Source organism: Gorilla gorilla, chromosome 10 (genome assembly GCF_029281585.2).
Source record: "Gorilla gorilla gorilla isolate KB3781 chromosome 10, NHGRI_mGorGor1-v2.1_pri, whole genome shotgun sequence".
Lineage (NCBI taxonomy): Eukaryota > Metazoa > Chordata > Mammalia > Primates > Hominidae > Gorilla > Gorilla gorilla.
The window spans coordinates 125,426,068-125,442,731 of NC_073234.2; the positions used below are offsets into that span (position 1 = coordinate 125,426,068).

Consider the following 16,664-nt stretch of genomic DNA (forward strand, 5'->3'; position numbering starts at 1 on the left):
AACCTGGGAGGCGGAGGTTGCAGTGAGCCAAGATTGCGCCACTGCACTCCAGCATGGGCGACGGGGTGAGACTCCATCTCAAAAAAAAAAAAGAAGTGGCATACTTTAGACATTTGATACTCTGAATGGTGGATATGACAATATGGTAGGCCACAGCCATATGGCAAGAGTTGCATATGTGAGTGAGGAAGGCCAGATGTACAGACCTTATATAGTGGGGACAGACCCCACTATAAATTGGGGCTCATTTCGGGATCAAGAATACTCTTGGGAAATTTATTTAGACTTTTTTTCTGGTGAATGGAATGGAAGGTTCATTTTTATTTTTCAAGAGTGATTTCCTGTATGGTAAATATGAGAGCCAAGAAGTCCGTTGTTTGATGGTCACCATCCTGCCACTCCCCTCCTTTTATTAAATCAGAATCCTGATTTCCTGGCCTAGGTATTCTGCTTGGCCCTTGAGTTTTTCTCAGTAGTACACTTCTCTCCTCCAGTGCCCTTGGTTTCTAGAATATGCCCGAATGATGTCTGTCGCATCTGGAAAAGTGGTGCCAAACTGCGCGTCGATATCACATTGCTGGGATTTGAAAACATGAGCTGGATAAGAGGGAGGCGTAGTTTTATATTTAAGGGAGAAGGTGAGTGACTTCTCTTGTAGTAATCACTGCTCAAGCAAAATTACAGGGTGATTTTTAACCAAGAAAATGCTTTCACATTCATGTGACTTTTCTGTCTGATCCTTCCTAGGGCATGTTTTTTTGGTTATTCTTATTAATTATTCAGCTCTCCATCCCTGTCTTCGTTCTTGTCTGGCTAGTTCTCCTTCATGTGTCCTTTACCACCCAGCAGTTACCCTTGTGATGTGTCTGCTTCACTTTCCTGAGCCTTTGAGCACAGGCCTTCTGTGTGTGTCTCTGTATAACCCTCCATAATCAGGCATGAGAAATGGCATTGCTCACCCAGTGTTGTGCATACATAATTTCTGTGAATTCTGTAATAATATATTTTATAAAGGACATTGATGGAATATATTGCTAATAAGAATGCAAATTATTTTAAAAATTCCGCATCTTTGGGGAAGATGGCTCAGAGCTTCCTATGTGTTGTGGAAAGCTGGTCAGATAATCCCTGTGCAAATAGGTAGTCGATAATCAGTACACTGTAGGTTTTACCAGATAGCACCTGGGAGGACACACATGAAAGATGATACATTTTAACATACGAAGCTTCCTTGTTTTTGCATCTTCCCTACTTTGCACTTAGTTATACCTTTGTTTCCATTAATAGACAACTGGGCAGAGTTAATGGAAGTCAACCATGATGACAAGGTGGTCACCACCGAACGCTTCGACCTTTCCCAAGAAATGGAGCGCCTCACTCTGGACTTGATGAAGCCAAAAAGCAGGGAAGTTGAGCGGCGGCTCACAAGCCCTGTCATTAACACCAGCCTCGATACTAAAAATATTGCTTTTGAAAGGTACAAATTTAGACTCTAAATTTTAATGTCTAATCCCCATGCTGCCATCTTGAGTGACATGTATGTATTAATTGGAAATTATGGATGGATTGGGCTTTTTCTAATATGACATAATAAACACTAGTGGGTTTTAAGATTGATCTCTAACCAGTAGAAATTGTAGCTGACACTCGACACCATCCATCATTTTTACAGTTAAGTCTTAGAAGACTTAACCAACATGAAGAGTATGAAGAAATGTCTTCCTTTTCTTTTATGTCTTTTATGTGCCCTTTCTAGTGGATTTTACTTGAATCCTATTTTTGTCTTAGTGTTTATAGATCCACAATACTCAGTCCCAGACCACAGAGCGTGGAGTTTCTGGAGGTTAGAATTGACTCAGTACTGAGTTCAGTTGTACTGATATTGGTCAGTCAGATTCACACTTACTATATAGTTAAATGTTTGTTTGTTTGTTTGTTTGTTTGTTTAACCCACCTGTGAGGTTTAATAGTTTAGAGCAAGAATCTGGAGGGGATTCAGTTCTGTTCCAGACTCATAAAGAATTCTCCAGAGAGGTCTGTGCCTTGGTTAATCCAGATGAGGACACCATCACTGGTCATGTGCCTCTGGGCCACATGGAGGGCATGGGGGGGCCTTTGAGTAGAGGCTGTCAAAGCTGTTCGCTTGTTTCTACAGTGGAGACCACTGACCCGAGGGAGTCCTAAGAGCACTGATAGTATTTGCCTAGGATGTCACATCCAGCTTTCTGCAAGCCAAAGTAGATTAGCCTGAGAAAATGGACACTATTATCCTGATAGTATTTGCCTAGGATGTCACATCCAGCTCTCTGCAAGTCAAAGTAGCTTAGCCTGAGAAAATGGACACTATTATCCTTATAGTATTTGCCTAGAATGCCACATCCAGCTCTCTGCAAGCCTAAGTAGCTTACCCTAAGAAAATGGACACTATTATCCTGGACTTAGGCCTTCTTTTCTCTTGATGAATATAACAACTGTCCTCTCATTATATTTTTCTTTTCTTTCTAGTATAAAATTGGTTAATAAATGTGTTTAGTCAAGCATAAAACTTGTTAAGTATCCTTTTCTTCTAATTTAGATTGAGCTGTGGAATTAGGACATCTGTTTGTAATAGAAGAAGAAACCAGTGTGTCCAGGGCTGCTGCTAGGGCAGGAGGGTGGCATCCCTGGAGGCAGGGTCAGTCCTCTTCTGCCAGCCTCCTTGCACTGGCCTGGCCAGTTGACATTCATGGTCTTTCAGGGACAGCAAAATTTAGGGACTGACTGGCTTTCCCTGGGAGGGTCTTGGAAAGACATTTCCAGGCTTCCGCATACCCCTCTGCAGACAGGGAGGCCCCTTCAGCTTAGGGCTCTGTTCATAACCCCAGAAGGCAGAGGAGGCTGCCTTTTCTGCCACTGTTCATCCGTAGGGATGAGAGGGGGAGGAACTGAGTGCCATCAGCAGGGCTCCTAAATAACTGTGCGACTTTGGGCAAGTGGCCTCATCTCTCCAGTTTTCTGTTTCCTTAGCTGAAAGAAATAATGGAGTGAATCTGGAGATGAAGTCTCCAAAGTCTGTGACTCTTAAGATGTCTTGAGAAGAGACATTGTTCCCCATATTGTTCAACAGTAGAGTTGCCAGAGTCATTGTTTGTTGAAGTGCGATTTATGAAGAGAGGGTGACGATTCCTGGCTGTTACCCCACTGAGTATAAATGGGAAATGATAGCATATTCCATTTGTACCGAGGACTAAGGCACATTTTGTATTTTTGTGCCCACAGGGTTTTCAGAGTGCTCAAGCTAACTCTTTTGCAACTGACAGTGTGTAGCTGAGAGAGAATTTTTGGAAGACAGCTGCTTTGTTTTAATGGTGCTCAGAATTAAATGTGTGCTTGTCGTGCATTGAGCAAGAATTGAGCCACTCCTTAGGATTGATACCAGCTACGAAAAGAATATAGCTGCTCTTGAATGTGAGGTTTGTTGGTATAAAAAGTGTGTGAATTTACTTCTGATCAGAGGTGTGAGTATTCATTTGATTGAATTTGGAAGGTGTGGCCTTCTCTCATTTTCTTTTCTTTCTTTCTTTTCTTTTTTCTTTCTTTTTTTTTTTTTTTTTTTGAGATGGAGTCTCGCTCTGTCGCCCAGGCTGGAGTGCAATGGCACGATCTTGGCTCATTGCAACCTCCGCCTACCGGGTTCAAGCAATTCTCCCATTTTAGCCTCCCGAGGAGCTGGGATTATAGGCACCCTCCATCATGCCCAGCTAATTTTTGTATTTTTGTAGAGGCGGGGTTTCACCACGTTGGCCAGGCTGGTCTTGAATTCCTGGCCTCAGGTGATCCGCCTACTTTGGCCTCCCAAAGTTCTGGGATTACAGGCATGAGCCACGGCACCCGGCCCCCTCTCTCATTTTTTGATGGTCACTTTTCCACTTTTTTCTAATCTGTTAATCAGAGCTTATGTGTGCAAATTAATACCCTGCCCTGATGAATTTTTGGCCTGCAGTATATACACTGTGGTTGCAGTTTGAATTTTTCCCTTTTCTGAAAGATTATGCTTTGCCCACCTCAAACAAAATATTCCCTGCCACCTTCATAGCCTTTCTCCTGATTGTGTAGCAACCACCAAGACACAGTGCCTGTGAAGTGGCCTTTGGTATGGTCTCAGTGGAGACAGGCAGAGGTGAAAATGGCACGAGAGGGAAGCCAGGTGTTCTATCATCTTCGGATGCTTTTGCATGCAAAGTTACCAAGGGCCACAGAGTTATTAGGAAATTAAAATTTAAAACAGGGTATGAACATTGGGTTGAATAACTAAACTGCTTCCAAGAGTGGAAATGCTGAGCTGGGCGTGCTGGCTCACGCCTGTAATTCCAGCACTTTGGGAGGCTGAGGCGGGTGGATCACGAGGTCGGGAGATCGAGACCATCCTGGCTAACACGGTGAAACCCCATATCTACTAAAAATATAAAAAGTTAGCCAGACGTGGTGGCAGGCGCCTATAGTCCCAGCTACTTGGAAGGCTGAGGCAGGAGAATGGCGTGAACCCAGGAGGCGGAGCTTTCGGTGAGCTGAGATTGCACCACTGCACTCCAGCCTGGGTGACAGTGTAAGAGTCCATCTCAAAAAAAAAAAAAGAGTGCAAATGCTTAGGGCAGTAGAGGCAGGATTGCCGAAGGAGCAGAGGTAGCCCAGTGAGGAGCTTGGTGGTTCCTTGGGAGAAAAGCATAGCGCCGTCTTCCCAGCGTGCATGAAGGGTGAGGTGGAGCAGACGTAATCATCTTTCCATCCATCAGAAGAGTCTGTGCCAGAAAACAGTGACTTCCTGTGGCAAGACATCAAGTGACTTAAGCAAACAAGGAACTGAGGATTGAAGGAAAAAGGCTATCTCGATTTTCTGGTATTGATGATAAAAGGGGATTGTGGCTTATTAATCAGTTGAGTCTGGTTCCTTACCTTCTGCTCCTGTGACTGTTATCTTGTTTCTGAAGTGTCAATTGGAGATAGCATTTGGTATAATACTTTTAGGATTCCTCTGTTTCCATCCACGGGTTGTGCTGTCCTAATTGTAGACAACTAGTAGGAAAATGGGAGCTCTGATCCCTCCTGTTCTGATGGGCTAAAATAGACACGTAAACTCATTATACCATCTGGACTAATTTCATTGACCAAATCCCATTAGAAGAAAAGCACACTATTTGGAAACAAAATGCTAATAACCGCATATGTTCTTTGTAACATGGCTAACCTGCTGCTGTTCCCTGAGCTTCCTGCATGACATCCCAACCCACTCAGTGGTCAGAGCAGAAGTCAGGCTGTTGCCCTAGCCAGGGCCAAGAGGAGCTGGGATGTGATGTCCTAGACAAAGGGTAGGGCTGGTCAGGGATCCCCTGTGAGAGGGAGCGTTTCCCAGGGCAAGCTGCTTTGAAAAAGAATCGGAGCCTCCTGGCTGCTTTTGGTTCCTAAATACATTTTTTTTCAGGAGTATGTTGAGTTGAATAACTGAGATTTTGGGCATATTACCAATGCTGCATCTGCCACTGGAATGCTGGGCTACTTTAAAAGGAGTTCCACAGAGATGGAATTAACAGCTGGGCTAAAAAAAATCTGTTTTTCACATCCTTTCCCCTGCTGCACCAAACCTGCCCAAACATGTGACTCAGCCATTTTGCAGGCCTAATGGCATCTCCAAGCAGCTCACCACAGTGATGAGTTCCTGGCCCACCTGCTCTTTTGTAAGGAGCAGGATGGTCTGTGCCTCATTGTTCTAAGAATTCCTCGACTGAGATGTGGCTACTTGTGGAGATCCCACCATTGACATGCATGTCCCCAGTTAAGATGACCCAGATAAATGCTCTGACCTGGTTACCACCTCGTGGCAAGCCCTTGGATGCTGGTCATCTTCAGTCACTTCTTTGGGACTGCTGTCCAATAAATGTCACCACCTTTGTCCTCAATGCTGGCAGTTTTGTAAAGAAGCCAAGATTGGAGGCTTTCTATGCCTGGGGTGAGGCAAATTGATTAATAACTGTGGGAGGAGGGTGGAGGGTGCATAAGCCATCTGTCATTGCTAACCGCCTCCTGTGGACAATAGGACCATGATTTCCAAGTGTCCTTCACTAACTTAAGCTGGGGGGGAAAAACTATAAAGGCTACAGATATAAATCTGAATGGCATATTGTACATGTAGAAATTTGTGGTGTTCACTTTTTATCAGAACTAAATCCGGATTCTGGGGCTGGAGGACAGATAAAGCAGAAGTTGTTAATGGTTACGAAGCAAAGGTAAAAGGAAACTCTTAAAATAAGATTTAATATAGCTATTTAGCTTCTATGCAAATGAGGAATCTGTTCCCATTTTTTTCATGCATCTGTGCCATGGAGATGCTCTGGGGAATGAGAACTGTCTTAATGTGTCTGTCACTTGGATGTTTGATTTTGTCTTATTTGACTTTCAGAAAATGGGATAGCATGCCCTGAGGAGGTCTGTAGCTATGCTAAAGAGAAACAATATGGTAGAGAAATGAGTACAGGTACCAGTTGTTCTGGTAGGAATGACAAGCTAGTCATTTCCTTAATTATTTAAAAAAAAAAAAAAAAGGAAGAGGAAGGATTAGACTTCACATGTGTTCAAATGTTGTGTAGTAGCTTTTGAGTCTCTTTTTTGTTAAATCAGCTTAATTGTAATCAGCAGGCTCACAGCCCATTTGCATGACATCAGTGCATTTAAAACATAGTTGTAATAGTGGAGACGATTGTTGATCCAGTCATCTGGCATTTTGTCAGCTGGAAAGCTGTTTCCTGGCCTTTCAGTCCCTCAGTACAACAGGGATTGATGGCTTTTGGTGTTGGAGCCCAGTGCTGCAGGGTCCTCTGGTGGCCTCTGAGTGAGCAAAGAAAGGCTTACGTCATGCTCAGCAAGATACGTTTAGAAGCACTTGTCATAGTGCTGAGTGTGTTTTCTGCAGCTTTGAATGTTGGGGCTCCTCACGTGGCATATAGAGAGAATTCTTTGTTAACTGTTATGTTTGATTTTCTAGACCACCATATTCCCCAGTTATCCTTGATAACAGAGCATTTGCTCTGGCAGTTACAATAATTTTTGTCAGTGCACAGGATGCCTTTTAAATAGTGACTTGCTGGTTTTCTCTATAGCTCATAAGTCTGTAGAGAACCTTGTGTTCATACCTTTCTCTTCTGCCCAGCAGATGGCTGTCTGAGTCATACTAGTATTACAAGACTACCAGCAGAGGCTGGGTGTAGTGGCTCATGCCTGTAATCCCAGCACTTTGGGAGGCCCAAGTAGGCAGATCATTTGAGGCCAGGATTTTGAGACCAGCCTGGCCAACATGGTGAAACCCCATCTCTACTAAAAATACAAAAATTAACCAGTCATGGTAGCACATGCCTGTAATCCCAGCTACTCTGGAGGCTGAGGCACGAGAATCGCTTGAACCCAGGAGGCGGAGGCTGCAGTGAGCAGAGATCACGCCACTGCACTCCAGCCTGGGCAACAGAGGGAGACTCTGTCTCAAAAAAAAAAAAAAAAAATAACCAACAGAAGTACAGGATCCTGGTTTGGGTACCTTAGTTTAATAGAAACCCAGGTGGAAACCTAGATTGCAGGGCATTTGTTTGAGACTATTTAGCCACAGCAGGGCAAGCAGGAAGATGCAGCCTGTCACTGCTAACTCCTTAGTATTAAAACTGTCAAACATGGGAGGTAACTGCTGATGCATTTTTCAGTTGATTGTTTATATACTTTCTCTGAAGGATCCTAATGATAGTTAACCATTTCTCATTTTTATTTTGCTGGATTGTTTTCTGTTTTTCGCTTCAGCATTCTTGCTTTTGCTGTGCTTACTTTTGGAGTTTTGATTCCCTGTGTCACTGTTTTCTTTCGCATACACCTCTCAGGTTTACACAGTAAACAATGTGAATGTGATCACCAAAATACGCACAGAACATCTGACCGAGGAGGAAAAAAAGAGGTATAAAGGTAATCACCACCACCCTCCCACCTCCTGTTTTGTTGTTATTTTTTAAGCCTTGAGGGAACTCTTTGTTGGCTCTGTTAAGTTTAGGGTTAATGTGATTGGGATGTGTTAAACCTAACCCTAACTTCTTCTCTCTCTTTTTTTTTTTTTTTTTTTTTGAGGCAAAGTCTCGCCCTGTCACCCAGGCTGGAGTGCAATGTCACGACCTTGGCTCACTGCAACCTCTGCCTCCTGGGTTCAAGTGATTCTCCTGCCTCAGCCTCCTGAGTAGCTGGGATTACAAGCACCCGCCACCACGCCCGGCTAATTTTTTGTGTTTTCAGTAGAGACGGGGTTTCACCATGTTGGCCAGACTGGTCTCGAACTCCTGACATCAGGTGATCCTCACCCACCTCGGCCTCCGAAAGTGCTGAGATTACAGGTGTGAGCCACCGTGCCTGGCCCCTGACTTCTTTTTTTATAAAAATTTCTGGCCAGGCACGGTGGCTCATGCTTGTAATCCCAACGCTTTGGGAGGCCAATGTGGGCGAGTCACCTGAGGTCGGGAATTCAAGACCAGCCTGACCAACATGGAGAAACCCCATCTCTACTAAAAAAAAATACAAAATTAGCTGGGTGTGGTGGCCCATGGCTGTAATCCCAGCTACTCAGGAGGCTGAGGCAGGAGAATCACTTGAACCTGGCAGGCGGAGGTTTTGGTGAGCTGAGATCGTGCCATTGCACTCCAGCCTGGGCAACAAGAGTGAAACTCCATCTCAAAAAAAAAAAAAAATTTCCTGGCTGAGCACGGTGGCTCACACCTGTAATCCCAACACTTTGGGAGGCCAAGGTGGGCAGATCACTTGAGGCCAGGAGTTTGAGACCAGCCTGGCCAATATGGTGAAACCCTATCTTTACTAAAAATACAAAAATTAACCAGGCGTGGTGGCGCACTCCTGTAGTCTCAGCTACTGGGGAGGCTGAGGCAGGAGAATCGCTTGAACCCCAGAGGTGGAGGTTGCTGTGAGCCAAGATTGTCCCACTGCACTCCAGCCTGGGTGACAGAGCTAGACTCCGTCTCAAAACAAAGAAAAAGGAAAGAAAATTTCCTTAGTCTGACTCATTCTTGGAGGTGTTCCCCATAGTTGGCCTCAGCTGTAATTAAAGCTATTCGTGAGGGCTTGTTTATGTGTTATCAAGAACAATTGTTGAATTCAGCCAAAAAAGGAGATAAGGACATTTGAGAATATTTATCATTGGAATGAATGATTTAGTCCAAACTATTGTGATGAAAGATTTAGACAGAACTTGGGGTCCGAGCAAAAACATTGCATGTGGTTGCCACATCCCAGCCCCACCCCAGCCCCACCAGTTCTATGGCCTTGTGAAATTACTTCTGCTCTGTGCCTTAGTTCCTCAGCAGTGAAATGCAGGTGATACCCAACCTTCCTTAGAGTTATTGAGAGGATTAGATGAGTTACGACGTGGAAGCCTTTAGAATGGTGCCTGCAGTATGTGGTAAGCATGCAGTAATTGTTCACCAGCACCACCACCACCATTGCCATTACTCCACTTTGACAGATGAGGGAACTGAGGCCCAGAACATATGGGTAGCGAGTGGCCAAGGTGGGGTTGGAATCCAGGTCTGGCTCACTCCAAAATCCAGACTCTTCCCATTATTCTGCTTTAATTCTTACAACTGTTTATCTAGTTTAGAGATCCTCATGAAAAGCACCCTATAAAGGATAAATTAGTTTATGGTTATTGTGAATGATTTGATCAGCCAGTCTGTAATTGCATTTCCTAATGAGGTAGCTTGGACCAGAAACTTTAATGAAGATCTTTTTTTTATAGCCACAAGTGAGATATAATATTAGACTTTAAACTCCCCCCTCCTCCCCGTAGCGGACAGGAACCCGCTGGAATCTTTGCTGGGAACTGTGGAACACCAATTTGGTGCACAAGGGGTAAGTTGAAGCAATGAGCTTTCATTGCAGTTAGATGAAAGGAAACAACTTGTCTGTGTCTGGGATGGCATTTACTGGATCCTGAACAGCCCACTCTGTGTAAAGGCCAAAGATACCCCCAAGCTGGAATTTGAGATACTCTTTTGGAAGAGAATTAGATGAGTGACTCTTTGAAAATAAATAAGGATTTTAGGGGAGGGGTAGTGATTATAGAAATCAGGTGCTTTCCCTCTTATCCATTATAAACGAGGGGCCTCTTTATAGAAATGGAACTTAAAAAGGATTCAGGACTTTATATTGCAACAGAGCACCTTAACAAATATTTTCTTACTTGATGCTCACAGTAACTATATGAACTTGGTACAGTGGATGTCCCTGCAGGTCAGAAAAATGAAATTACCTTTCCACTATCAAAGCTAGACAGGGAAACAGCTAGAACTTCAACTCCAAGTCTTCCAAGTCTCATGCACTTTCAGATATTTCTTTCTTTTTTTCTTTGTTATAATCAGGAGATAAAAATGTAAAGGAGAGTAGAGAAATATTTTAAAATGAAGAAATCCATTACACTTCCCGTGTAGTTTGGTGATACCCTCATAGATTTTCTTGTTCCATGCAAAAAAGTTAGTGAATAGAACTTCCCGGTCTTTAGCTGGTTAACACGTCCACCTCAGACACTGAGTGCCACAGGCCTTCACTTGTGAACACCATTTGGCATTTCTGACTCTCCTGAGTTCTGGCTCAGCAGGACCTCACCACGGAATGTGCTACTGCAAACAACCCCACAGCCATCACACCTGACGAGTACTTCAATGAAGAGTTTGATCTGAAAGACAGGGACATTGGAAGGCCGAAAGAGCTGACGATTAGAACACAGAAGTAAGAGAGGTTCAGCTGCCATTTTCAACCTATGTATTTTTCAGAAATTGTGCTGTTTTATGGTGTTATGTTGGATCATTCCACTGCCCTCCCCACCACCCTTATTTTTTTTTCAGACGGAGTCTCGCTCTGTCGCCTAGGCTGGAGTGCAGTGGCACGAACTCGGCTCACTGCAACCTCTGCCTCCCAGGTTCAAGCGGTTCTCCTGCCTCAGCCTCCTGAGTAGCTGGGACTACAGGCGCGTGCCACCACGCCCAGCTAATTTTTGTATTTTTAGTAGAGATAGGGTTTCACCATATTGGTCAGGCTGGTCTCGAACTCCTGACCTTGTGATCCGCCCGCCTGGGCCTCCCAAACTGCTGGGATTACAGGCATGAGCCACTGCGCCCAGCCTCCTCTGCCCCTTTTTATAAAAAATAATTTTAAAATTACTTTGCCATGAAAGCTAACAGTTGATTGTCCATGTTATTAGCTCTTTTCCAAATAGAATCTAGATTGGATGTAAGAATTCCTTTCTTTTTTTATTGCTAACCAGCTTCAGCTGATCAAATTCAAATGAAACTGTTCCACCCGCTATCATTTCTTCATGCTTGCTGTCAATTAAGGCTTTGATCGTGGCAGGCTGTCATGCAGGTCGCTTGCCTTTATTGCCAGATTTTAGGGTGATGTGAATTCCTTGTGGCCCTAGACATTTGACCTTTAATAGGTCTGAATTAAGAGATGACTGGGCAGAGTGTGGAGTAAGGCTGCTGTTGTCTAGCCTACTGCATAGCAGTAATCTCCTTTTCCCATCTGGTGGAGATGACCTCAGTCTTTTCTTGGTTGAATTCTGCAGGTTTAAAGCAATGTTGTGGATGTGTGAAGAGTTTCCCCTCTCTCTGGTGGAGCAGGTCATTCCCATCATTGACCTAATGGCTCGAACGAGTGCTCATTTTGCAAGACTGAGAGATTTCATCAAATTGGAATTCCCACCTGGATTTCCTGTCAAAATAGGTACTGCTAAATAAACTTCCGCAACACTTGGAGGTTCTGCCCATGTTTTGTGGGTGGCAGCATGTGGGTGGCAGGATGCTTCAGGGAACTGGAGTGCTTTAGGTCAAAGTAGCTTATAGACATAATAGAGGAGGTCAGAGTTCTCCTGTGGTTTGATTTAAAGAAGTGTTATGATTGGTGGTTCATTTTGTGTATCAAAGTCAAGAGATCTCCAACCATCATTTCTATTTGCAAATGGTGCTGACAGATATAAAAAGGCATAAAAACATGACACAGTCATTGTTTTAATGTCAAACCTTAATTCAGTGAGACTTCAAATTAGATAATTATTTGAGGAAGACAGTTGACACCAAGATCCTTTGATATGTAAATATGATCTACGTCCCAAGCTAGTATGCATAATGCTATATATGTATATATCATACATACTACTCATGAAGAGTATTAATTTTGGATAGTTGTATGTTCATGATACTTGAACCCTGGCTTGATCACTTACTCACTGTGATCTAGGAGAAAATACGTAACTCATTTTCTCTTTTTTTTTTTTGAGATGGAGTCTCGCTCTGTTGCCCAGGCTGGAATGAAGTGGCATGATCTTGGCTCACTGCAACCTCTGCCTCCTGGGTTCAAGCAATTTTCCTGCCTCAGCCTCCTAAGTAGCTGGGATTATAGGCATGCACCACCACGCCCAGCTAATTTTTGTATTTTTAGTAGAGATGGGGTTTTATCATGTTGGTTAGGCTGGTCTCGAACTCCTGACCTCAGGTGATCAGCCCGCCTTGGCCTCCCAAAGTGCTGGGATTACAGGTGTAAGCCACCGCGCCTGACCAAAAATACATAACTCTCAATCTCAGTTTTCCCATCTGTGTATTGGGAAGGGTTGTTATGAGGCTTAAATAAAATTATACTTATCAAAGTACTTGGCATAGTAAGCACTTAGTAAATGATAACTATTATTGTTATTCTCAGTAAAGTTTACTTATAAAAGTTTTTATTTTGTTTGTTAGAAATTCCCTTGTTTCATGTCTTAAATGCACGGATTACATTTGGAAATGTTAATGGCTGTAGCACTGCCGAAGAATCTGTATCTCAAAATGTGGAAGGGACCCAGGCTGATTCAGGTAAAAAAATAAATAAATAAAAAGTTTAGTTTTGTTATTTAAAAAAAAATTTATGGCCGGACGTGGTGGCTTATGCCTGTAATCCCAGCACTTTGGGAGGCCGAGGTGGGCGGATCGCCTGAGGTCGGGAGTTTGAGACCAGCCTGACCAACATGGAGAAACCCTGTCTCTACTAATAATACAAAAATTAGCCGGGTGTGGTGGCGCATGCCTGTAATCCCAGCTACTCGGGAGGCTGAGGCAGGAGAATCGCTTGAACTGGGGGAGAGGCGGGGGGACGGAGGTTGCTGTGAGCCGAGATTGTACCATTGCACTCCAGCCTGGGCAACAAGAGCAAAACTACATCTCAAAAAAAAAAAATTATAATTCAGTCATCATATTCATAATTCACTCTGAAGCTGGAATATCTGAGGGAGTAGATGTCTGTGTTGGATGAAAGAAAATTTCAGATTTAGTTTAGATTAAGCAAAAAAAAACTTGTAGAATATATATGATCCTAGTTATATTAAAAAGACAGGATCTTCTTAAAAATCAGCTTTATTGAGGTGTAATGTACATACAATAAAATGCTCTCATTTTAAGTGTGACGGTTCAGTGCATTTTTTTTTTTTCTCAGATTCTCACTCTGTCACCTAGGCTGGCATGCAGTGGCACAATCTCTGCTCACTGCAGCCTCTGCCTCCCAGGCTCAAGCGATTTTCTTGCCTAGTCTCCCAAGTAGCTGGGAATACAGGTGCGTGCCACCATGCCTGGCTGATTTTTGTATTTTTATTAGAGACTGGGTTTCACCATGTTGGCTAAGCTGGTCTGGAACTCCTGACCTCAAGTGATCCACCCACTTCGGCCTCCCAAAGTGCTGGTGTGAGCCACCATACCCAGCCACATTTTGACAAATGTATGCATCTGTGTAACCACCACCATAGTCAAGATAGACAGCATTTCCATATGCCCCCAAATTTCCTTACACTCCTTTGCCATCAATACAATTCATGATTTTAGATGCAATTGTAAATGGACTTATTTTCTTAATTTCATTTCCAGTTACTAGTATATAGAAATATAATTGAGTTTTGTATTTTGACCTTGAATCGTTTTTAAAATTTTTTTAATATTTTTTTTCTTACACAATTGCATGGCCAGGATTGACCTTGTTTATCTTGTAACATGGCTGAATTTACTTGTCTTACACTTTTTTGTAGATTTCTTAGAATTTCTTACATATATGGTCATGTTGTCTATTAATAAAGAAAATTTTACTTTTTCCTTTCTAATCTTTAAGCTTTTCATTTCTTTTTCTTGACTTATTGGACTGGCTAGGACATCTAGTACAATGTTGAGTAAGAGTGGTAGGAATGGCTCTCGTTGTCTTGTTCCTGGTTCTAGGGGAGGAAGGATTGTTGTGCCATTAGGTATGATGTTAGCTGTGTAGGTTTTTTGTAAATGCCCCTTATTAGTTGGAGGACATTATTCTCTTATATTTCTAGTTTGCTGAGAGTTATTACCATTTTTAAGTATTGATTTTTGTGAGATGCGTTTTCTGCAACTATCACGATGGTCCTATGTTTCTCCCCTGTAGTCTACCAGTAGGAGGAATTAAAAGATAGCATTTTAATGTATATAAATTAAGACTTCAAATAAAAACAATTGAACTCGACAATAATATACAACTTTACATTCCCATGTAGCAACAAAGTTGGGTGAGATGTGTTCATGAGGGTGTGCAGCTAAGGAACACTCATGTACTCTTGGCTGGAAGAGGAGATTGGTATAGTTCCTTGAATAAAACATTCGGCATTACTGTATAAACTGAAGATGTGGATGACCTAGCAATTCCTAGATGTGTACTCTAAAGAAAGTTATGCACATGAGCATCTGGAGACCCCAGTACTGGGCAGCAGCATCCATTCATAACAGCAGAAACCTGGAAACGACCCAAATGTCCCAAGATGGTAGAATGCGCTATTGTGCTCTATTAATACAACAGAATAACATATAGTATTGAAAATAAAAATTTATAGCTATGTGCGTCAAAACTGTTGAATTTCAAAAGCATAATGTTGAATGAAGAAAATCCAATCTGAAGAATAAATTCCGCATGATTCCATTTATGTCGAGTTCACAAACAGGCTAATACAAACTATTAGGATGATATACATGTGGCAAACTCCAGAGAGGAGCTAGGCAGTGTAAACAACTATTCTGAATTATGTATTTACCTCTGGAGAGGAAGAAGGGAATATTGTTAACAAGGGATGTGCCCGCAGTATGGTATTGATAGTGTTTTTTTCTCTTTTTTTTTTTTTTTTTGAGACAGAGTCTTACTCTGTCACCCAGGCTGGAGTGCAGTGGCGTGATCTCGGCTCACTGCAAGCTCCGCCTCCCAGGTTCACGCCATTCTCCTGCCTCAGCCTCCTGAGTAACTGGGACTACAGGTGCCTGCCACCACGCCCAGCTAATTTTTTTTTTTTTTTGTATTTTTAGTAGAGACGGGGTTTCACCATGTTAGCCAAGATGGTCTCGATCTCCTGACCTTGTGATCTGCCCGCCTCAGCCTCCCAAAGTGCTGGGACTACAGGCGTGAGCCACGGCGCCCGGCAGTTATTGATAGTGTTCTGTGTCTTAGGCTAGGTGAAGGGCACACAGGCATTTGTTTTATTATTATCATTTTTAAGTGTTCAGATATTTTATATATACTATCTTTTATATATTTACCATATATCTTCCTGCAAAAGGAAGAAACACATTGGTGTGACTGCGTATATGTTTAGGGGGAGAAATCTGCGTTTTCATTTTATAGTCTTGTGTATTTTTTTATGACTGTGTTCGTTGTTTCCACTAAAATCAAGGAAAAAGAAAAAAGCTGTATTCTGTCACTTTTTTCTGTCATGCTTCCTGAGAATCTCTCATATAATAGTAAGCCTTGATTGTTATAATTTTGAGCCTTTCTTTTTTTTCTAATGTAAAACATTTTTGCAAAAAATTGGAGTGGAAATGTAATGAACTCAGACACTGGACGGTTGCCTTTTGTGTTTCAGCTTCCCACATCACAAACTTTGAGGTTGATCAATCTGTGTTTGAAATTCCTGAATCTTACTATGTTCAAGACAATGGCAGAAATGTGCATTTGCAAGATGAAGATTACGAGATAATGCAGTTTGCCATCCAGCAAAGTCTGCTGGAGTCCAGCAGGAGCCAGGTGTGTTTATCAGAATATTCTAATGGCAGGGCATGGGAGGTCTTACCCTCTGGGTTAGCCTCAGTGTTTGGCTAATCTGAAAGATTTATTCTAAATATCAAGTTTGACACATTCATGGTATTTGCATAGGTTATACTTTGTGCATCTGGTCTTCTTACAAAAGCTTGTTATGTAAGAGACCATCTACATAATCCCAGTCAGCACCATTCACAAGATGTCTTCAGGCAGACTTTCCTTTTCCTCATATTCACGCACATAGCTTGTAATTCTCTACTTTTTGAGATGTGCTTCATCATTTTCTAGCACTGAAGCAGTATCATATTTTTCCTGAAGGATTACCTGTGTGTCAGTAGTCTCGGATGAAGGTAGTGAAGTGGATTTGAATCCCACTTCCTCCACAAAGGGTACCATCTCCCTAAACTCTCTCTGGGTCTCTAGTGAAACAGAAAATGAAGGACAGGACAGACCTGTGTAAGCAGTAGGCTTTGTGTGTGTGTGTGTGTGTGTGTGTGTGTGTGTGTGTGTGTGCGTGTGTGTGTGTGTGTGTGTGTGTGACT

The 16,664-nt window shown here is 42.7% G+C and overlaps 1 protein-coding gene across 6 annotated transcripts in view; it reads left to right on the top strand.

The window, feature by feature from the left end:
• Window positions 1–16,664, top strand: part of ANKRD13A (ankyrin repeat domain 13A) — a 40,280-nt gene that overhangs the window by 18,654 nt on the left and 4,962 nt on the right. For 4 of the 6 annotated variants that reach the window (XM_063694322.1, XM_055359019.2, XM_063694323.1 and 1 more), the window contains exons 5-13: window positions 495–638; window positions 1,288–1,477; window positions 6,194–6,260; window positions 7,893–7,974; window positions 9,857–9,918; window positions 10,661–10,794; window positions 11,630–11,787; window positions 12,798–12,911; window positions 15,947–16,107. In XM_063694322.1, the coding sequence (XP_063550392.1) occupies window positions 495–638; window positions 1,288–1,477; window positions 6,194–6,260; window positions 7,893–7,974; window positions 9,857–9,918; window positions 10,661–10,794; window positions 11,630–11,787; window positions 12,798–12,911; window positions 15,947–16,107 (1,112 nt within the window). The remainder of the gene's footprint in view (window positions 1–494; window positions 639–1,287; window positions 1,478–6,193; window positions 6,261–7,892; window positions 7,975–9,856; window positions 9,919–10,660; window positions 10,795–11,629; window positions 11,788–12,797; window positions 12,912–15,946; window positions 16,108–16,664) is intronic. The other 2 variants (XM_004053877.5, XM_063694321.1) reach the window with 1 other exon arrangement.